The sequence below is a fragment of the Artemia sp. Qi Xiang Cuo genome, chromosome 7, assembly GCF_049724085.1.
Source record: "Artemia sp. Qi Xiang Cuo chromosome 7, ASM4972408v1, whole genome shotgun sequence".
Classification (NCBI taxonomy): domain Eukaryota; kingdom Metazoa; phylum Arthropoda; class Branchiopoda; order Anostraca; family Artemiidae; genus Artemia; species Artemia sp. Qi Xiang Cuo.
The window spans coordinates 65370695-65395161 of NC_142800.1; the positions used below are offsets into that span (position 1 = coordinate 65370695).

At 34.2% G+C, this 24467-nt stretch overlaps 1 protein-coding gene across 2 annotated transcripts in view; it reads left to right on the top strand.

Moving 5' to 3' along the window:
• LOC148950605 (multiple coagulation factor deficiency protein 2 homolog) overlaps positions 1-21837 on the top strand; it is a 47325-nt gene extending 25488 nt beyond the window's left edge. For both annotated transcript variants that reach the window (XM_089091665.1, XM_089091667.1), the window contains 2 exons: positions 5795-5964; positions 21701-21837. In XM_089091665.1, the coding sequence (XP_088947791.1) occupies positions 5795-5964; positions 21701-21804 (274 nt within the window). In that variant the 3' untranslated portion in view covers positions 21805-21837. The remainder of the gene's footprint in view (positions 1-5794; positions 5965-21700) is intronic.
• Positions 21838-24467: the final 2630 nt, after the last annotated feature.

Genomic DNA, 24467 nt, shown 5'->3' on the forward strand with positions numbered 1-24467 from the left:
TGTAATTTTTTGTGTGCATGTAAGTTTTTGTGTGCTTGTTAGTTTTCTTGTGCATGTGTAAGTTTTCGTGTGCATGTGTAAGTTTTTGTGTGTGTGTGTGTATAATTTTTTGTGTGTGTGTGTAATTTTTTGCGTGTGTGTTTTAGTTTTCTTGTGTGTGTGTGTGTTTGTTTTTGTGTGTGTGTGTGTTAGTTTTTTTGAGTGTGTGTATGTTTTTGTGTGTGTGTAAGTTTTTGTGTACATGTAAGTTTTTGTGTGCATGTAAGTTTTTGCGTGTGGGTCTAAGTTTTGTGTGTGTGTGTGTAAGTTTTTTTGTGTCTAAGCTTTTGTGTGTGGGTGTAAGTTTTTTGTGTGTGTGTGTATGTTTGTGTGTGTGTGTTTGTTTTTATTTGTTTTTTTGTTTAATTTTTTTGTGTTTTTTTGTGTATAGGTGTGTTTGTTTGTGTGTGTAATTTTTTTTTTGTGTAATTTTTTGAGTTTGTTTGTGAGTTTTCGTGTGTTTGTGTGTTAGTTTTGTTTGTTTTTGTTTTTGTGTGTGTGTTAGTTTTTGTGAGTGTTTGTGTGATTTTTTTTTTTTTCATTTTTTAGTTTTTGTGTGTTTGTTTGTTTGTTTTTTTGTTTTTTTGTTTGTTTTTTTGTGTGTGTGTGTGTTTTCGAGTGTGTGTGTGTGTTTTTTTTTTGTGTGTGTGTGTGTGTAAGTTTTTGTGTGCATGTAAGTTTTTATGTGCATTTAATTTCTCTTGTGCTTATAGTAGTTTTTGTGTGTGTGTGTGTGTGTGTGTGTGTAAGTTTTTGTGTGTGTGTGTGTAATTGGTTTCGTGTGTGTGTATTTTATCGTGTGTGTGTGTAAGATTTAGTGTGTGTGTGTAAGTTTTTGTGTGTGTGTGTAAGTTTGTGTGAGTGTGTAAGTTATTGTGTGCATGTATGGGGACCGGGGGAGGACCTTTGGGGCCCAGGGAGGGCGTTTGGGGATCCGGGGGCCCTTGAGGATTGAGTGGTCTTTTGGGAGCCCGGGGGACGTTTGGTGACCGGGGGTGGGCCTTTGGGAGCCCGGGGGGACCTGTGAGGCCCAGGGGCGGGCCTTTGGGGGTCTGAGGAGGGCGTTTGGGGGATAACATTTCGAAATTTTTACTTTTTAGTTTACTTTTTTTTGCGGCGCATCCCTGCGGCGCATCCCTGCGGTGCCTCCCTGCGGCGCATCCCTGCGGCGCTTTCCGGGCCCGCGGCGCTTCTCGGGCCCGGGGGACCTTTGAGGACCGGGGGGAGGACCTCTGGGGTCCGGGGTGCCCTTTGGGGGTCCGGGGGCCCTTTGTGGACGGGGGGGAGGGCCTCTGGGGTCCGGGGTGCCCTTTGGGGGTCCGGGGGCCCTTTGAGGACCAGAGGAGGGCCTTTGAGGGTCTGAGTAGGGCGTTTGGGGTCCGGGGGGGCCCTTTGGGAGCTTGGGGGGACCTTTGAGGACCGAGCGCTTCCTTCGGGGTTGGGGTAGAGGGATTGGAACCCTTTGGGGTTGGGGTAGAGGACCTCACAACACTGTTCAAATAAAACTTGAGTATTATAACGACCACAGAGTTTCATCCTCAAATTCTTTTCCAAAATATCTTCAAAAATCTTCTTTTAAAATGTCTCTAAGTGTTTAGCCGAAATAATTCCATAGCCTGTCTAAAACGGTTTCGCCCAAATAATTCCTAAACGTAATTTCAGTGTGTTTCCTTTTTTTGGCATCTCTGCGCTAATGCATTTCAAATTAATATGAAACCTGATTCCCACGCTAAAACAATTCATCGCTAAGATGTTTCTTGGAGAATTGTTTCCATGGCCTTTGGTTATTAATATCCTTTGGAGTTCGACCAAAAGAGTTGTTTCCGAGGCAACGACATTAATGACTTGGATCTATTCCTGGAGAATCGTTTCTAGGTGAAAATTTTTAAAGTCTGACAGATCATGTCATTGGTTGATTGATCTGTCAAGAAAGGGAATTAATTTGTTGTTTCTAAGGGGAATTATTGATTCACGATAGGTGAATTGAGGTCGACAGCACAGGTGTTCCAAGGTCGATGTTGTTGTTGTTGTAAGTGCACGCTCTCAGCGAATGTCAAAGTCGATGTTGTTGTTGTTGACACACTTTGATTACGCAATCGACCTTTGGAAATTTAGGTCATTGACCCCATTAACCACGTGTTCTCCCTAGGGACTCTATGCCCATATTTGGTGTACTGACAGAGTTAGACTAAATTGTAGATGGCAGCAGGGGTGGGTGTCACGAGCTTTAGGGTCACTTCTACTAGTGTTCATTGGGACAATTATGGGTAGAGATAGGTAGGCTAAGCCTACTTCAAAATAGCCTACCTTCCCAGGGAACCATTGTGGCTGGGTAATTATCCCTGGAAGTTTATTCACATAACTCAGCTACTTTCTAAGATAAATAAAATGACCAAAAGCTTTACTCCAACAGTGAGATCTAATTTTAATCCTTTAGTCGCATTTTATATTAATGAAATACCCGTTCTGATTCAACTTGAGAATACCACTTGCTTGGCACCTTGTAAAGGGCTTGTACAAAAAATTTTTAGTTTCTGATTGATTTACCTAGTTATTGGTTACCAGTTAAGTTTTTGCTGAATGATCAGAATACACTCTTGTAAGTTGCTAAAACTTACAACGTGCTTTTAAGTTGCGGTTCTGGACCTAGGCAGGCAGGGGCGGCTGCCCCCGTCATTTTCTTACATCTAAAATAAAAATCCTTTTATTTTATAGTTTTATATTCTTATAGTATACCTTGTCCCTTTCAAGCTTACGAGGCCTAAAACTACTACTATGCTAAAATCTTTCCCCCTTGTTTTTCCTAACCCCTTCCCCCAGTTCTCTCCCTACATCCCTGTCCCTTTCTCACTCTTTCTTATTTTTGTTTATTTACTATTTATAAATTGTAATTTAAATAGTAAGTGTATTCTCCCCCCCCCCGTTTATAGGCCATGAAGTCTTTGTGGGGATCAGTGCATCAGTTTTATTTGATTTTTTTTCTTTTGTTTGGAAACATGTCTTATCTTACCTTACTGTTAAAATTGTTTGCAAAATAATCTGAGAAGAAGTGAGTGGTTTCAAGAATTAGTTTCTAATTTACTATTAATAAGCTACTAAAATTAAATAATGATAGTATATAGATCGGAAATAAGTAATAGGGAATACAAATAATAGTAAATTGTGTAAATTCTAATTATTATTATTTTTCAGATAATGCCTAAGGACAATAATTTTTGTTTTAATATTCTTCTTCTGCTTAAGCTTATGGACTTTTCAGTCAAGACTAATTAACCATCTTCTTTTTTCTCCTTCCCAAAGATTAGTGTCGGTCGGTGACAGTTTACTACAATGTAAATATCTTATACTAGCCCTTGGATTCTATGTATGGAACTATCTGCTGCATTAGTATTACAAAGTCAATGGACTGTCGACATTATGTTGAAATTTTGCTCTTTATAGTGGGATTTGAGCTTATTCTATTTTGTTGTTGACTTGGAGTAGTAGGTCACACCCTTTTTTCGGTAATTTCAAATATAATGCTACAATGCCCTGAGATACTTCAATAACCAGCTATCAGCTTTTATTCAGTTATTTAATTAATTCTAAGGCTCCTTACGATTCTTGGGCAAAACAAACTATTAAAAAAAGAAGAACAATACTCATCAATTCACCTTAAATTTTGAATCTGTCACTTGAATTTATAATTTCTGTGTTGACTGGAAAACAACAGATGGAGTTAGTACATTGAAATAGGTAATGGTCAAGGGACTAATTTTAAATATGGGGATGAGGGGTGAAGCCAGTAGCTTTGGGGATAGAAATTGATAGAAAATAAGTCTCTTCTTCTGTTTATACTTATAGACTTTTCAGTCAATGCTATTTAGCCTTTTCACTTTTATATCCAAACTTTGTATTATATATTATAGCATAATGCACATAATATAATGTAATATTATATTATAGTATAATAAAATATTGGTAAGATAAGAATTTACTAATACTACCAGGAAGTCAGAGCTTCTCTTTTTTTCTTCGTTAGTAAAGCTACATCACGGGATTCGCTTCTTAAGCCTGTTGGCTGATATTGAATATATTGAATATATTGAAATATATTGAAATTGAATATATTGAAATAGGTAATGGTCAAGGGACTAATTTTAAATATGGGGATGAGGGGTGAAGCCATTAGCTTTGGGGATAGAAATTGATAGAAAATAAGTCTCTTCTTCTGTTTAAACTTATAGACTTTTCAGTCAATGCTATTTAGCCTTTTCACTTTTATATCCAAACTTTGTATTATATATTATAGCATAATGCACATAATATAATGTAATATTATATTATAGTATAATAAAATATTGGTAAGATAAGAATTTACTAATACTCCCAGGAAGTCAGAGCTTCTCTTTTTTTCTTCGATAGTAAAGCTACATCACGGGATTTGCTTCTTAAGCCTGTTGGCTGATATTGAATATATTAGTGGATTCCTCGATGTTAAGCTTAAGACAAATAGTGGAGCTATTCAGGCTCCACTATGGCAATTAAATATGTTAAAACAAATAAAAAATTCAGAAATTGGGCATATTCTTTGAGCATTTATTCAAGGAACTAAACTACGGAATCGGATTTTTTTTTTAATTCAAAGGCTAGAGGGAGGGGGTCCATCAGCTTTTATAACACACTATATCTTTTGGGTTAAAAAGACCGTTAGGCGTTAAATCATCATATTCAAAGCCATATCTGTATGAATGTTTCTGTTTACCGGAACAGAGATTTCTACGAAAATTTTCAAAGAAAACTTTTTGGGATTTTCCAGATTAACTGTTTTATTGACAGGTCGTATTGTTCCATTTTTTGGGAGGGAGGGAATGATGAGAAGATTGTCTTAGGATTTTAATGCTAATCCTTGTTGCCAGGTTTGACAGAAGTAGGAATTTGACGATTTAAATTAATTATCGAAATGATGATCGAAATGTCTTATATGTTTAAACTAGAGCGGACTATTAAATTCAAGAAATAAAGGCGATAAATTAAAAGCCTCAAAAGATAGGTTACAGTGGAATTGAAAGGTGAGATAGCCTCATTTTCTGGTTTGTTTCAAGAAATTGGCTTGTTTAGGAGATGAATATTATGGGTGTGGTGATAGAATCTTTCCAGATATTCTAAAATTTATTTGCCACAAGGTAATTTATTTGCCATAACAGGATAATGAAAAATGTGCTCTAAGATGAAAGAGAAAGTGGGGCATTAAAATTAGCTTAGCTAATTTAAATGCATACCTTGTAATTTCTTTAGATAGCTGCATAGATAGTGATTTTCACGCATACACTAGTGCTTTTGTATATATTTTCTTTTTTTATTTATTTCTTTTTATTTTGTTTCTTTTTTTGTATTTTCTTTTTAAACATTTACTTATTTCGTATAAGACTAGTGGCAATTGTTAAACTTGTTTTGCACGGAATAATCTTTCGAGCTTAAGACATACGATACAATTCCTTGAATCTCTTTAATTTTATCTGTCCCCGAAATAAAATTACTTGGTTCTTCCTGTCAAAGTACAAAAAAAAAAAAACTAAAAAAAAGACTGTCTGATGAACAATGAAGAAGAATGAGCCCCAATACTCACCATCTACTGTTTTACTAGAACAATTAGTTTATAACGTTAGATAATTATATTAGTATATAATTAGTTATAATAATTAGTTTGTAATCTGCTTCAAATTTGATACGGCTAAGAACACATAAAAAATCCCTTAGATCTCTCACTTTTTAGATTACACGACTACGATGGAAATCTGAAACTTGATGGACTGGAGCTTTATTCAGCAATTAGCCACATACTTCCTGAGCCAGATTTTAAACCACATGATACAGAGGAAGAAAAGAACCGCAAACTTGAGGAAATTAGGAGGATTAACAACGCTAATATGCAAGTTTACGTTAGTAAGTACGAGCCATCATAATAATTACAATTCTAATCTATGCTAGTATTTATGACTTTAACAATATGATAAAAAAAAGTTTTCCAAAAAAATTTTGTATAGCTAATATTCTAAGAAATATTCAATAATTTAAAAGTGTGGAAAAAATATAATGATTATAATAATTTATTTTTAAGCCATTATAAACAACATGACAAGAGTGGAGTAATTAATTACAAAAGGAAAAAAAAAAGACCAAAATAAACAAAACACAATCAACTTGAACGAAAACATGGGATTATACGAAGAAATGGCTGAAACTTTTTAATAGAGTCATGGACAACTCTTCATATTTGGACAACTCTATCTTTTTTGTACGAAGTTACTGCTCAAATTCCAAAGAATCTTTCAGATATTTCTTATTGACAGCTAAGAATATTCCGAAGTATATCCGGAATGGACACATCAATCGTTTTCGGCTACCCTCTAGAAATTTACAAATGTTCTGGGAAATAAGATACTTTTCAGGAAAAAATACCTTAAAAAATTTTCCTTCTCACTTTTACCCCCCCCCCCCCCTCCAAGAATATTTTTTTTTAGTTCAGGCCACCTTAGAAAAATTTTTACGGCTGCCCTTGTTAGGGGGTTAACAAATAATTCCCTCTAATAAAGTACTTTTTGATAACTTCGCTTACTAATACGTTATAAACTCGTCAAACCATTAAGTCGCCATTACCCAACGATGAACATTCCTTCTCCATCATATCGTGCTAACGTCTTTTGTTTTCCCTGCATCTAAAAAAAATGCAGTATAGATAATTGGACCGAGCTGTGAGTAGAATGGCCTTATTGAGTCCGACGAGTACCACGTGGTTTATGGTTTTCTCAGTGAGAATGAAAAAACAGGAATTTTCTCACTTGAAAAACCAGGAATATTCTCACATTGATGGTTGTTTTCATGGATGGTTATGTGTGTTGGTCGATTTATTTGATGTTTTTCTCGGATGTCAACATCAAATTATGGATGTTCAATGGTTTTTGTCAGTGAGAATTTGAAAAACAGGAACTTTGTCACATTTATGGATGTCAACAGCAATTCATGTCTGTTATATGGTTTTCTCAGTGAGAATGAAAAAACAGGAATTTTCTCACTTAAAAAACCAGGAATATTCTCACATTGATGGTTGTTTTCATGGATGGTTATGTGTGTTGGTCGATTTATTTGATGTTTTTCTCGGATGTCAACATCAAATTATGGATGTTCAATGGTTTTTGTCAGTGAGAATTTGAAAAACAGGAACTTTGTCACATTTATGGATGTCAACAGCAATTCATGTCTGTTATATGGTTTTTTCAGTGAGAATGAAAAAACAGGAATTTTCTCACTTGGATTTACATAATCGCTAGGGGAAATTATTGATTCTCGAGGGGGGAATTAAGAAACAAACATGGCTTCTTTGATCTTTAGGTGAACCTAGCCTGTAAACTCGATTTACATAATCACTAGGGGAAATTATTGATTCACGAGTGGGGGAATTAAGAAACATTATGGTTTCTTTAATCTTTAGGCCTGAGGGATTTATTTATTATTGTTGTTTTGGACAAGTGCATGCTAGGGATGAATGTCAAGGTGTCCTGGAATAGGAAACAGTTAGATCACATGCATCCTTCTCAGCCAATCAGCGAGTCGGATACATCCTCCTTCTCAGCCAATCAGAGGACTGGTTACATATGATTTCCCCGTTACATAACAATTCACCCTTGAGATTTCGTATATAACGGACATGCAACATGATTAAATTATCAGAAAGTTCCAGAACACAATGGATAGAACACCATAAATTATTGATGAACTTGAAGCCTTGGCCGCCACAATAAGCAATGTAAGTTCTGTTTTCATTTTTATTTTCAAAATAAAATTGTTTTCCGTGGTCACCCTCTACTATATTCGGGTAAACCCCCCCCCTATACAAACGTCCCTATCTGCTGTTTATACTCGATAAAAATTGTAAAATATGCTCTTTTTTCGTTACGTAAACCCCATCCTTCCTTCCCCCTCTATTTACGACCATAATTCTAGAAAAAAGAAATAATTTTCTTTAGTTAAATTTGTGCAATTTTAAGTGTTCTATATTCTAGCTAAAAGCCACCATTGACTTCCATCACTGTTGTTATTAACCTAAACTGGTTTTTCCATAATGCTGTACGCGAGGTTAAAATTAGATATCACACCTTTTCGTATGTGTTTACGACCGCAGCGGCCCCCCTCACCAGGCACTATTTCTCCGTCCAAATTAAATCCATACTATATTTTCTTTTACCCTCAAAACCTAACCCCCCCCCCCATTGTTTTACAATCCCAAATTCTAGCAAAAAGAAATAATTATATTTTCGTTAAATTTATGCAATTTTAAGTGTTATATATCCTAGCTAAAAGCGACCATTGACTTCCGTCCCTGTTGTTATTAACCCGCTCTGGTTTGACACAAGGCTCTCCGGTGCGAGGCCTATAATTAGCTGTCACCCGTTCCCCTCTGTGTTTATGAACGCAGCAGCCAAAGTCAAAACGAACTGTTTCTCCGTCAAAATTAAAACACTTTGAGGAAATTGTACTAATTAGGCGCAGACGCAATGCGCTATTTTGCAGAAGAGAAACAGATTATTTTCAAGCTTTCTTTTGATAAAGTTTCTTTTATATTCCCGGGAGGGGAGCGTGAATCCAGGATTTTTTGCTGGGGAGGGGGTTAGCACTTTTAATAGTGACAAAATAGAAAAGATAATTGTTTCTTACCTTAATTGCTTCTTCATCATTTAGTGATTTTAGCTATAACATTTTAATAAAAGGTAGTAAGACATGACTTTCGCTTTAATAAAACACATGATTAACTCAATGAGTGGGTAGACTTAGGGTTGGTTAATTTTCCTAAATTTAGGGGGAGAGAATATGGGTTTTTCGCTTTACTAAATGCAACAGTTTTCTAAACAAAATCGTAGTTAATAACTTTCTTTCTGTAAAAAAGGGGCAAATTATTTAGATACTAATTTTTTCTCTTCTTTTTAAGGCAAATTGTGAAGAATGCCAATCGCCAACACCCGCTAAGAAAGCGAGGGTTAATAGCGCTACGGGCCCGAGCCGGATCGGGGTAAGCGTTGCGGGCCCCGAGACGCGTCACGGGGTGGCGTTGTGGATCCTAAAAGCGCCGAAAAAAAAAATATTAGGGGGGGGGAGTGAGCAATTTTAATAGTGACAAAATAGAAATGAAAAGATAATTGTTTCTTACTTCAGTGTCTAACCATTTCTCTTCGAAATTTAGCGATTTTAGCTATAACAAGTTTCCTAAATATAGGATAGGGGGCGTGAATCTATGATTTTTCTTGGGGAGGGGGTTAGCACTTTTAAAAGTGACAAAATAGACATGAAATTTAATTCAAACACTTTTTTTTATATATAATAATGTTTGGTGTGATTGAAACAGAATATATTGGTCTGAAATATTCCACAACTGGCATTATATTCAAAGCAGACTTCTTACTCATATACAATAAACGAATAGAAATTAATTGCTCTAAATGAAATATCATATACAGTATATATAATTACATGAAAAAACGATGGAATCAAACACTAAATTTTATAAATCGAAATAGATTTTACACTAAAATCTTAAGACCAAATAATGAAAATGGCTATAAAATAAAACATGTACAAGAGGAAATTCAGGAAATATGTAGTTTTTTCGGTGTGCAAGCTGTTTATGTTAAGGGAAACGTGCCAACTAATAAACTCTTACTAGAAAAATGTGATAAGAACATAGCATTATTCAATTTAGAAGACGTCAAATGAGAGAAAGACCTGCATTCAGTCTATGGTATGGAAGATGAATTTAAATAATTCAATCAAGGGATACCGGACACTATATTTCGGTTGGAAAAATGCATAAGAGATCCACCGTCAAAAACATTCTACTAATCTTATCAAATTGTGTAAGCTTCTTTTTTTTAAATATGTCATTATTTTTTTTCAAATGTTTTAATTATGCTTAATCAATGAATATCTTAATATTCAAACGTTTTTATTATTTAGAATAGTCCATCACAATGAATATTAGACTTTCAGATAAAAACTAACAGGGACCACACTTTCAAGTTAAGCATGTCGGAGAACCATAAATACTAAACCCTACATTGTTAAGTTAACACAAAATGGTTAAAGAATTTTTCTGAAATTATCTTAAGGCTGAGACATTTTTATTCTTTAGAATAGTCCTTCGCCACGAAAATTAGACTTACAGATTCAACATGCCAGGGAACACACTTTCAAGTTCAGCATGTTGGAGAACCCTAAATAGTTATCCATAAAAAGGTAAGTTAACTCTAAAAGGTTAAAGAATTTTTCTTAAATTATCTTAAGCCTGAGACGTTTTTTTTATTTATAATAGTCCATCGCAACGAAAATTATAATTTAAGATTAAAAAATCCAGGGAACACACATTAAATTTAAGAATGTTGGAGAACCCAAAATACTCAACACGGAAAAGGTAAGTTAACACTTAAAAGGTTAAAGAATGTGTAATGAATTATCCTAAGACTGAGAAGTTTTCATTATTTGGAATATTACGACGCGACGCAAATGAGAATTTAATAGAAAAAAATCCAGAGAACACACATTCTAGTTAAACATGTCTGAGAACCCAAAATAGTAATCCCTAAAAAGGCCAGCTAACTCTAAAAGGTTAAAGAATTTGCCTGAAATTACACTTTCTGATCCAGTATTTCAGGAAACACAAATTCAGGTTCAGTATTTAGGATAACCCTAAATTCTCATCCATAAAAAGGTAAGTTAACCCTCTAATGTTAAAGAATTTATATATTTATGTAGAGTTTCAACTAGCTAAGAATAAATTTGTTAAAGGCAATCTATTATCTTATGAAAACACATAACATCGGAAGAAACTTTCAATCTTCATTTATTAACTACTAATTTAGTCTTAAATGAAGATATTTATAAAGACCTTTAACAAGCTATGTTTAAGTTTTATACAAACGATCTATTTTCTTGCCAAATACCACAAACTCAGACAAAATTTTCAATGTTAACTTAGTACCGACGAAATTGGGATTAAATGAAGATATTTATACAGATTTTCAAGTAGATATGGATAAGTTTTCTAAAGACAAGCTATTTTCTTGCGAAAACACACAAAATCAGTAAAATATGTTCAATGTTCCTTTAGTACCTACGCAATTAGGCTTAAATGAAGATATCTTTGCAGATTTTAATCTATCTTTGTCTAAGATTTATAAAGACAAGAAATTTTCTTGAGATAACACACAAAATCAGAAAAAATGAACAATGTTCCTTTATTACCTACTGATTTATACTATAAAGGAATATATCTATCCAGATTTTCAGCTATATATGTCTAATTTTTCTAAACACAAGCTATTTTCTTGCGAAAACACACAACATAATAAAAAAATTTTCAATGTTCATTTATTACCTAAACTATTATACTAAAAATTAATATATCTATATAGATTTTCAACTATATATGGCTAAGTTTGATAAAGATAATCTATTTTCTTATGAAAACACAAAAAATAAGAAAAAATGTTCAATGTTCCTTTAGTACCTACGCAATTAGACTAAAAATTAAGATATTTATGCAGAGTTTCAACTAGCTATGGCTAAGTTTTCTAACGACAAGCTATTTTCTTATGAAAACACACAAAATCAGAAAAAATGATAAATGTTCCTTGAGTACCTACTCAATTAGACTCAAAATGAAGATATTTATGAAGAGTTTCAACTAGCTATGGCTAAGTTTGCTAAAGACTAGCTATTTTCTTGATAAAACACACAAAATCAGAAAAAATTATCACTGTTCCTTAAGTAACAACTCAATTAGACTAAAAATGAAGATATCTATGCAGAGTTTCAACTAGCTATGGCTAAGATTGATAAAGACAAGCTATATTCTTGAGAAAACCCACAAAATCAGAAAAAATTTTCAATATTCATATAGTACCTACAAAAGTATACTAAAAATGAAGATATTTATGCAGAGTTTGGAATAGATATGGATATGTTTGCTAAAGACAAGCTATTTTCTTGCGAAAACCCACAAAATCATAAAAATGTTCAATGTTCCTTTAGTACCTACGGAATTAGACTAAAAATGAAGATATTTATATAGAGTTTCAACTAGCTATGGCTAAGTTTGATAAAGACAAGCTATTTTCGTGCGAAAACACACAAAATCAAAAAAATGTTAAATGTTGATTTAGTACCTATTCATTTAGTCTTAAATGAAGATATTTATACAGAGTTTTAACTATATATGGTTAAGTTTGCTAATTACAAGATATTTTATTTAAAAAACACACACAATCAGAAAAAAATTTTAAATGCTCATTGAGTACCTACGCACTAAGACTCCAAATGAAGATATCTATGAAGAGTTTCAACTATCTATGGCTAAGTTTGCTAAAGACAAGCTATTTTCGTGCGAAAACACACAAAATCAAAAAAAATGTTCAATGTTCCTATAGTAACCTCACAATTATACTAAAAATGAAGATATTTATGCAGAGTTTAAACTATCAATGTCTAAGTTTGATAAACACAAGATATTTTCGTGCGAAAACCCACAAAATCCGAAAAAATGTTCAATTTTCCTTTATTACCATCACAATTAGTATAAAAATGAGGTTGTGTATGCAGACTTACAACTATCTATGGCTAAGTATTATAATGACAAGATGTTTTCGTGCGAAAAAACACGAACTAAGAAAAAATGTTATTTGTTCCTTTAGTACATACTCACTGAAGCTAAAAATGAGCTTATTTATTAAGAATTTCAAATATCTAGGGTTAAGTTTGCTAATTACAAGCTATTTTCGAGCGAAAACACAAAAAATCAGAAAAAAATTTTCAAATTTACCGTATTACCTAAGCATTTATCCGGAATTGAAGATATGTTTGAAGAGTTTCAACTAGCTATGACTAAGTTTTCTAAAGACAAGCTATTTTTATGCGAAAACATATACACTCAGAAATAATTTTCAATGTTCCTTTAGTACCTACGCAATTAGGCTTAAATGAATATATTTATGCAGAGTTTCAACTAGCTTGGTATAAGTTTGATAAAGACAAGATATTTTCTCGCGAAAACACACAAACTCAGAAAAAAAAAATGTTCATTGATCCTCTAGTACCTACGCAATTAGGCTAAAAATGAATATATATATGAAGAGTTTCAACTATCTATGGCTAATTTTCGTAAAGACACGCTATTTTCTTGCGAAAACACACAAAATCAGAAAAAAAATTGTTAGGTTAGGTTAAGTTAGGTTAGGTTAAGTTAGCCTACGTACGCGCGCATATAGGTTAAGTTAGGTTAGGTTGGATTAAGTTAGGTTGGGTTAAGTTAGGTTAGGTTATATTAAGTTAGGTTAAGTTAGGTTAGATTAGGTTAGATTAAGTTAGGCTAAGTTAGGTTTGGCTTTGGTATCCTAAGGAAGCGCGCGTAAGGATGCGATACACTCCTAACCTAACGTCTCCTAAACTAACTTAATATAAACTCTCATAACCACACAGAACCTAACCAAACTTAATCTAACCTACCCTACCTTAACCTAACCAAACTTAATCAAACCTAACCTAACCGCTCTGCGTACGTACGGAAGCTAACCTAACCTAATCTAGCATAACCTAACCTAACAATATATTTTATGAGTTTGTTTGTTTTTGCAAGAAAATAGATTGTCTTTAGCAAACTTAGCCAAAGTTAGTTGAAACTCTGAATATATATCTTCCTTTACTAATAAATTCATATTTAATCGCTTAACATTGAAAATTTTTTTTTTCTTGTTTTTTTTGTTTTCGCACGTAATTAGCTTGTATTTAGCAAACTAAGCCATAGATAGTTGCAACTCTGCATAAATATATTAAATTTATCAAAAGTGTTTAGGTAATAAAGGAAAATTGAACATTTTTTCTGATTTTGAGTGTTTTCGTGAGAAAATAGCTTGTCTTTAGCAAACTTAGCCATAGATAGTTGAAACTCTGCATAAATATCTTCATTTCAGCCTAATTGCGTATGTACTAAAGGAACATTGAACATATTTTTCTGATTTTGTGTGTTTTCGCAAGAAAAAAGCTTGTCATTAGAAAATTAACCAGAGATAGTTGAAAGTCTTAATAAATATCCTTATTTTGAGCCTAACTGTGTAGGTAATTGGTGTACATTTAACATTTTACTTCTTTTTTTGTGGGGTTTCGCACGAAAATAGCTTGTCTTTAGTAAACTTAACCATAGATAGTTGTAACTCTGCATAAATAACCTCATTTTTATACTAATTGAGCTTGTACTAAAGGAACATTTAACATTTTGTCGGATTTTGTGTTTTTTCGAAAGAAAATATCTTGTGTTTAGCAAACTTAGCCAAAGATAGTTGAAACACTGCATAGATATATTAATTTTTATCCTATTTGTGATGGTACTAATGGAAAATTTAACATTTTTTCTGATTTATTGTGTTTTAGAAAGAAAACATATTGTATTTATAAAAAATAGAAATAGCTACTATAAAATATGCTTAAATATATTCATTTTTAGTAGAATTGCGTATGTACGAGAAGAACATTTAACATTTTTTTCTTATTTTGTGTGTTTTCTTAAGAAAATAGCTTTTCATTATCAAACTTAGGCATAGCTATTTGAAACTCTGTATAAATATCTTCATTTCAGCCTAATTGCGTTGGTACTAAAGCAATATTGAAAATTTTTTGATTTTGTGTGTTTTCACCCGAAAATAGCTTGTCTTTAGCAAACTTAGCCATAGCTAGTTGAAACTCTGTATAAATATCTTCATTTTTAGTCTAATTGTGTAGGTACTAAGGGGACATTGAACATTTTTCTGAGTTTGTGGGTTTTCGCAAGAAAATAGCTTGTCTTTAGCAAAATTAGCCATAGCTAGTTGAAACTCTGCATAAATATCTTCATTTTTAGTCTAATTGTGTATGTACTTTAGGAACATTGTACATTTTTTCTGATTTTGTGTGTTTTCTCAAGAATAGAGCTTTTCGTTATAAATCTTAACCATAGATAGTTGAAACTCTGAATAGATAACTTCAATTTGAGTATAAGTAAGTATTTACTACATTATAAATGAAAATATTTTATTATTTTGTGTGTTTTCTCAAGAAAATATATTTTCTTTATAACACTTAGCAATAGACAGATGAAAATATAAATAAATATCTTAAATTTTAGTGTATTTGTGTGGGTCCTATGTGAAAATTGATCATTTTTTCTGAGTTTTTGTGTTTTCATAAGAAAAAAGCTTGTCTTTATCAAAATTATCCATACATATTTTAAACTCTATATATATATCTTATTTTTTAGTCTAATTGAGAAGGTACTAAAGGAACATTTAAATTTTTTTCTGATTTTGTGTGTTTTCTTATGAATATAGATTGGCTTTATCAAACGTGGTCATATATAACTGAAACTCTGCATAGATATCTTCCTTATTAGTATGATAGAATGGGTCATAACGGGAAATTGAACATTTGATATGATTTTGTGTTTTCACAAGAAAATCGCATGTATTTATCAAACTTATCCATAGATAGTTGAAACTATGCATAGATATATTCATTTAAGCCTCATTGCATAGGTACTAGAGGAACATTGAACATTTTTTTCTGATTTTGTGTGATTTTTCAAGAAAATAGCTTGTATTTAGCAAAATTAGCCCTAGCTAGTCGAAACTCTGAAGAAATATAGTCATTTCAGACCAAGTGCGTATGTACTAAATGAAAATTTAACATTTTTTCTGAGTTTTTGTGTTTTCTCACGAAAATAGATAGTCTTTATCAAACTTAGCCATAGCTAGTATAAACTCTTCAAAAATATCTACTTGCATGCAAAAGATCGCATTAAAAAAATGTACATTGAACATTTTTTCTTGTGGTGTGATTTTTAACAATAAAATAGACTGCCTTTTACTCACTTTTCCAGATATAGTTTACAATTTGCATACAAAGATGACTGCTTTTTACATTTATTGTTAACTTACCTTTTTGGGGGTGAGCATTTAGGGTTCTCCTACAGGCTGAACATGAAAGTGTGTTCCCTGACATACTGGATCTGAAAGTGTAATTTCAGAAAAATTATTTAACCTTTTAGGGTTAACTTACATTTTTATGTATTAATATTTAGGTTTCTCCAACATGTTTAACTTGAATGTGTGTTCCCGGGATTTTTTAATTTGAAATTATAATTTTCGTGGCTATGTACTATTCTAAAGAATAAAAACGTCTCAGGCTTAAGATAATTTCAGAAAAATTCTTTAACCTTTTAGGGTTAACTTACCTTTTTAGGGGTGACTATTTAGGGTTCTCCAAAATGATTAAATTGAATGTGTGTTCCAGGGAATGTTTAATATGAAAGTATAATTTTGGTGGCTATGGAATATTATAAAGACTAAACACGTCTCATGATTAAGATAATTTCAGAAAAATTCTTTAACCTTCTATTGTTAACTTACCTTTTTAGGGTTAACTCTTTTTGGTTCTCCAACATTCTGAACTTGAATGTGTTGTCCCTGGCATTTTTAATTTGAAAGTCTAATTTTCGTGGCGAAGGACTATTCTAAATAATAAAAACGCATCAGGCTTAAGATAGTTTCAGAAAAATTCTTTAACCTTTTAGGGTTAACTTACCTTTTTAGGGGTGACTATTTAGGGTTCTCCAACATGCTGAACTTGAAAGTGTGTTCCCTGTTATGTTGAATCTGAAATTCTAATTTTCCTTGCTATTGAATATTATAAGTAATAAAAACGGCTTATTCTTAATATATTTATTGCTTGAACATATTTAAAACATTTGAAAAAAAATAATGACATATTTAAAAAAAAGAAGCTTAATCCATTTTATATTAGGAGGAGCAAGTTTAGGACTTTGGATATCTGATGCATTTTTCCATTTTAGGTATCTTTTCCGGTATCCATTGAGCAAAATATCTAACTTCATATTATGTTTCATGGACTGAATGCAGGTATTTCTCAAATTTTAAGTATTATAATTTTAATAATGATATGTTTTTATAAAATTTTTATAGTAATAGTTTGTTAGGTTGCACGAGTCCCTTCAAGTTTACATTTATAACGTCGAAAAAACTGAATATTTTGTGAATTTTATCTTTAACATGTTTGACTTCATAGCTACTTTCATTATTTGGTCGTAAGATCTTAGAATAAAATTCATTTTGATTTTTAAAATTTAGTCTTGGACTCCATATGTTTTTCTAGTACTTATACATATTGTATCTGATATTACATTTATAGCAATGAATGTCACGTTGTTGATTGTCTAGGAGTAAGAAAGCTGCTTCGAATATAATGCCAGTTGCGGAATAAGTCTTAACAATTTATTCTGTTCCAATCAAACCAAAAGTTATTATATCTGAAAAAAAAAGTGTTTAAATCAAATTTCATTTCTATTTTTTCACTATTAAAAGTGCTAACCCCCTCTCCAACAAAAATCATGGATTCACGCCCCCTCCCCTAAATTTAGGAAAATTGTTATAGCTAAAATCGCTAAATTTCGAAGAGAAATGGTTAGAGACTGAAGTACGAAACAATTCTCTTTTCATTTCTATTTTGTCCCTATTAAACGTGCTAACTCCCCCCCCCTAACTCCCCCTAACTCCCCCCCCCCTTTTTTCGGCGCTTTTCGGAGCCACAGCGCATCCCCGTGACGCTTCTCGGGGCCCGCGTCGCTCCCCGCGATGCTTCTCTGGCCCGTGGCGTTATTAACCCTCGCTTTCTTAGCGGGTGTTGGCGATTGGCATTCTTCACAATTTGCCTTAAAAAGAAGGGGAAAAGTTAGTATCTAAATAATTTGCCCCTTTTTTACAGAAAGAAAGTTATTAACTACAATTTTGTTTAGAAAAGTATCGCATTTTAGTAAAGCAAAAAACCCATATTCTCTCCCCCTAAATTTAGGAAAATTAACCCACCCTAAGTCTACCCTCTCATTGAGGTAATCAGGTGCTTTATTCAAGTGAAAGCCATATCTTACTACCTTATATTCAAATGTTATATATAAAATCACTAAGTGACGAAGAAGCAATTAAGGTAAGAAACAATTATCTTTTCTATTTTGTCACTATTAAAAGTGCTAACCCCCTCCCCAGAAAAAAATCCTGGATTCACGCTCCCCTCTCGGGACTAAAAAAGAAACTTTATCGAAAGAAAGCTTGAAAATAATCTGTTTCTCTTCTCCAAAATAGCACATTGCGTCTGCGCCTAATTATTACAATTGCCTCAAAGTGTTTTAATTTTGACGGAGAAACAGTTCCTTTTGACTTTGGCTGCTGCGTTCGTAAACACAGAGGGGAAAGGGTGACAGCTAATTATAGGCCTCGCACCGGAGAGCCTTGTGTCAAACCAGAGCGGGTTAATAACAACAGTGACGGAAGTCATCGCTTTTAGCTAGGATATAGACACTTAAAATTGCATAAATTTAACGAAAGAAAATTATTTCTTTTTGCGAGAATTTGGGATTGTAAAACAATGGTGGGGGGGGGGGTTAGGTTTCGAGGGTAAAAGAAAATATTTTTTTTATTTAATTTTGACGGAGAAACAGGTCCTTTTGACTTTGGCTGCCGCGTTCGTAAAAACCTAGTAAAAGGGGTGACAGCTAATTTTAACCTCGCGTAGAGCATTATGTCAAAACCAGTTTAGGTTAATAACAACAGTGATGGAAGTCAATGGTGGCTTTTAGCTAGGATATAGACACTTAAAATTGCATAAATTTAACGAAAGAAAATTATTTCTTTTTGCTAGAATTAAGGTCGTAAACAGCGGGGGAAGGAAGGATGGGGTTTACGAACCCAAAAAAGAGCGTAAATTACACTTTATAACGAGTATAAACATCAGATCGGGACGTTGGTCTCGGGGGGGGGGATTACCCGAAGAGAGTAGAGGGTAACCACGGAAAACAATTTTATTTTGAAAATAAAAAATGAAAACAGAACGTACAGTGCTAATTGTGGCTGCCAAGGCTTCAAGTTCATCAATAATTTCGTGTGTTCTATCCATTGTGCTCTGGAACTTTCTGATAATTTAATCACGTTGCATGCCCGTTATATATGAAATCTCAAGGGCGAATTGTTATGTAACGGGGAAATCATATGTAACCAGCCCTCTGATTGGCTGAGAAGGAGGATGTATCCGACTCGCTGATTGGCTGAGAAGGATGCATGTGATCTAACTGTTTCCTATTCCAGGACACCTTGACATTCACCCCTAGCATGCACTTGTCCAAAACACCAATAATAAATAAATCCTTCAGGCCTAAAGATTAAAGAAACCATAATGTTTCTTAATTCCCCCACTCGTGAATCAATAATTTCCCCTAGCGATTATGTAAATCGAGTTTACAGGCTAGGTTCACCTAAAGATCAAAGAAGCCATGTTTGTTTCTTAATTCCCCCTCGTGAATCAATAATTTCCCCTAGCGATTATGTAAATCCAAGTGAGAAAATTCCTGTTTTTTCATTCTCACTGAGAAAACCATAAAACAGACATGAATTGCTGTTGACATCCATAAATGTGACAAAGTTCCTGTTTTTCAAATTCTCACTGACAAAAACCATAGAACATCCATGAATTGATGTTGACATCCGAGAAAAACATCAAATAAATCGACCAACACACATAACCATCCAAGAAAACAACCCTAAATGTGACAAAATTCATGGTTTTTCAAGTGAGAAAATTCCTGTTTTTTCATTCTCACTGAGAAAACCATATAACAGACATGAATTGCTGTTGACATCCATAAATGTGACAAAGTTCCTGTTTTTTAAATTCTCACTGACAAAAACCATTAAACATCCATAATTTGATGTTGACATCCGAGAAAAACATCAAATAAATCGACCAACACACATAACCATCCATGAAAACAACCATCAATGTGAGAATATTCCTGGTTTTTCAAGTGAGAAAATTCCTGTTTTTTCATTCTCACTGAGAAAACCATAAACCACGTGGTACTCGTCGGACTCAATAAGGCCATTCTACTGCTGTGTGCCTTCACGTCTGCCTTGTCGGATGGACAAAAGGGGGGAACAATACGAGAGAGCTCGTTTGAGGGAGGCGTATTTTTAAGCTTGCAGAAAACAGCCATCGACGCTATCATCAAACCTTTCATTTAGAGGTTGGGGCGAGTCATGTGCAGATTAGTAGCATCCTCTGTTCGCCCAATTCTGGATGTTTTGGAGTGGAACTAATAGCGTTTCTGGGGCACCATCATATAGCGGGCATCCATATTCAGATGTGGGTCTTTGCTGGTTCATCGTGTTTTGGGATGGCTTAGTGGGTCGTGGTATCACCAGCAAAAAGATGCAGAGGGCTTGCAAGGTTGTCTGACATGTCATCTATGTGAATAAGGAAGAGTCTAGGTACCAAGACATTGATATGAGGAACCCCTGCTTTCACTGAGTATTCTCGGGAAATAAACCCGTCGCTGACAACCCGCAGTGAAAGATCTGAAAGAAAGCTCTCATACTCGTTTAAAATTTATTTATTCATTTATATAAGTAGTTGTTGTATGTTTGTTTGATGTGATTGTTTATTTAATTTCTGTTCGTTTTGGGTTTTATTTATTCTTTAATAGTAAAATATTTTTTGTTCATTTTAAGCTTCATTTGCATATTAAATTTAGGTTTTATTTGTTTTAAGATTTGCTTATTCATTTATGTTACTACCTATTGCATGTTTGTTTGCTATTGTTATTTATTTAATTCCTGGTCGTTTTGAGCTATACTATTAGAGGTTTTTATTTCTTTGACTAAACTTTGACAAACTTATTTGACAAAGTCGTTTACTTTTCTTTGCAAAACATTTTTTTGGAAATTTTTTTTTAATTTGTCTTAACAATGGGCAACTTGCATAGCTTACAGCCCTTGCCTCGGAGGCTGGAAGGGTGGTTTTCAACCCTGGAGGCATGGATATTTAACCTTTGGACTGATATTTTAACAAAATGGTTATCTCAAAAATTTTATCGGATGTATTTGGGGGAAAAGGACGTACAGGAGGCTGGTCACTCCCACTCACTTTTTGACTCTTAAAAAGAGGACTAGCCCTTTTTAATTTGCAATCAAAGGAGCCCCCTCCAAATTTTATAAGACCAACCCTTTCATATCAAGTGCCTTTAGGAAATAAGAAGAAAAAATATTGCAATGAAGCTTTGCAATGGCTCTTTACTTTATGGCTCTTTACTTTAGGCAACGCTTATAGCGTTGCCTCTGACTTAAACAGATGAGTAGAACTTTTGGTTTCCTTTCTAATGTGCATTCGAAATTATCCATGGAGAACGTGGGGGAAGGAATATTCGGGAATGGACAATTTTAGCGGAGAATTTCCACTTGGTGGGATTCTGCTGCGGAGAGGATTTTACAGGGGGAGTATTCCGGGGGACATTTTCCGGGAGGGGGGATTTGCGGGAAAAGTTTCCAAGGGGAATTTTCCAAGAGGGAAACGCCAATTACCAAATTAACAATAGGCAGACCCGACCTTAGACAGCTTCAAATTTCTTGGGTACCTGAATTAGCAAGCTGATGAATGAACCAACTTTAGATTCAAAGAGACCCGACCTAGGTACCAAACCACCAACATTTGTTTTACCGTTTTTTTTGTACTGTAGCACAATATCATTAATTTTGTTTTCTAATTACAGGGATGATTGACAGTGTTCTTGAAGAAGATGACGCTGACAGGGATGGATATTTAAGCTATAGCGAATATAAAGCAACACGAGATTCCAGTAAAAGCAATAATTAGGGCTAATGTCAAAAATAAAATTTTACAATCCTTGCTTTGAAAACTGGTCAGGGCAAAGTGATCCGAAAAGTAGCTATACTATTGTCAAAGCTATCTCAAATCATTTTGCACGAGAATTTACTGAGATAAAAAAAGGACTTGAATGCAATAAAAATACAAAATTTAAGAAAGGAAACCCAGGAATAGGAAAATCCAAGAAGCGTCCTGATTGTGGTCCTTCCTTTAAGAATACGGGATATCATCTCCAATTTAATATTTTGAACAAGGGATCGAATCTCCCTTGTATTCTTCCTTCTATATGTTTTACCTAACAGGCCGTAAATATTGTGTTTGCCTATTGGCGTGACAAGGTCCTAAGTTGACCCTTGTGATTGTCATGGATTACATTCTTGTTTTTAAGAGCTTTAGACAACCTTTCCGTTTTGGCTAGGCATTGGCACTGTTCTGTTTTTTGGAAGAAGCAGAAAAAATAAACAGTGCTTGAATGAAACAGAACGGAAGCAGAACAGGTCAATCAAAAATTGAAGACCCGTTTCTGCTCTGTTTCTTGTAAAAAACAGAAAACAGCTGTTTTAGTTCAAAAAACAACTGTTTAAACAGCTGTTTCTTTTAACACTTAAAGCTTAAAGAAAGAAAAGTGTAGGTGATAAGTTTTGGTTTATTATATCAAACATATAGTAATATCATTTGCTCAAGCCTTTAAGCTTATCATAGGCAGTGCAATAGCACTGCATAAGTAAAGAGCTATGTAGGCACAAAGTATTATTATTATTGTTATTTTTTATTATTTTTTATTTTAGACCAGGGTACTTCGTATAGAATAAGTTGTCGTAGAAACTTTGAAAGGTGCTCATTCAATTAGAAATTGAGTGGGCTAATGCCCTTTTTAATAGATATTGGAGGGCAGCCAGCCCCCCCCCCCCCCCGCACTCCCATCATTTTCACAAACACATCCAGTCTAAATTTTGAATTAGTCAATTTCTTCAGCGTAGTTGAAAGGTCCGTAAATTATGTCCTTGATAACCCCCCAGGTTAATTGTATCTGCATCGCAACAAAGAAAAAGTTTGCCAAGGAACTTCAAAACCACCACAAGAAAATCACAAAACTGTCAGCACAAAAAATCAAAGATAACCCTGGTTTCCTTTGGTCGACACTCCGTCCAAGGATCCCCAAAACCTCCCTTTCCGCTGCTGATTTTCCTCTATCTCAGCGGTATTATTTCTATGAGGTTGAATTCTCTCCCCCAGACCCCCAAATTGAACACAAATATTCTGAAGAGCTTGACCAATTTTTGTATGCATTCTCTGGCTCTGATTTTACAGTGTATGTAACTTCTGTGGCTGATGCTATTATGCGCCTTAAGCCAAAGTTCTTACGAGGCGTAGATGGAATTCATTCTCTGCATATCAAAAATGGTGGTCCTTCGAAGAACATCTCGCGTTACAAGGCTTGGCTCCGTCAACATTTTGCGTAGGAGATCTTTCCCCTATTCCAAAACTCAAAAAACCTCCGATTAGTGATGATCTTTCAGGCCAATAACTGTTTCAACTAGTTTGTGCAAACTTTATGAACTGCTGTTTATAAAAGAGCTTGAAGAAAAATGGTACATGCCTCCATATTAATTTGGCTTTCGATATAGCAATAGATTTGCAGATACCCTTGCAGTTGTTGCTAATGCTCTACTTGATGCTTCTTGTACAGGCAGTTCACTCGCCTTGGCGAATCATGATGTTCACCATGGCTTTGACTCCCGGATCCACCCTCTTATACTTTTAAGTGCTGTTAATAGAGGAGTAAATACGGCTATCATTAAATCTCAAAGAAATATGTATGCTATGCTACGAGTCCGTCTTAAAATCCCTCTTAAGGAAGATGAAATGGCAAGGCCACTGAATAGAACTATACCAGTTAAAAAGAGGAGTTAGGCAAGGTGCAATTGCCTCACCTTGTTATTTCATTAATTCTGTCCTCGAAGCTCAGGACCAGTACGAGATGTCTTGCTGTTCTCTATGCTGATGACCTTTTTAACATTAGCTGAACTTTGGACAAAATTTCTGAATCTTCCCAAAAAACTGGAAAGAGAATAAATATAATCGGATCTTGAATTCAATGCTGCAAAGTCCAACGTCGTGCTTTTTAACTGGAAAGTCACTTCCTCGTGTGATTGTATTTGGGAATTCAAAAATCTGTCCGTCTGACCAAATTCTTTATCTTGGTATTCCCATTGGAAATACCATTTTTCATACTCGTCACCTCCTAACAGAAGTCATCAAACGCCGCATATCAGCTTCCTATGATTCCATAATCTCTGCTAAGCTACATTTCCATCGCCGTTATCTCATAATGCTGTACAACACTGTTCCTCTCCCCCATATCCTCTACATTTCAGCTTTCTAGGAGATTCTTATAAGTGTTGATAAATTGAAAATCCGCTCCACTTTTTTCCGTTTCGCAGAATACCTACTGAGATATCCAGCCTGGGCATGCAATTCTGAACTCATCAACAGTCTTCACATAGCAGTTTTGATGGAAGTTTAGATGGAGCAAAACTTCTGGAAAAGTAAACCTCTAACTGCTGAAATTCCTTCTGAATACACCTCCAAACCATCCTATGCCGTGATTTTCAAAACTCTACCAAGTGACCTAGCGAAACCGGAATCAA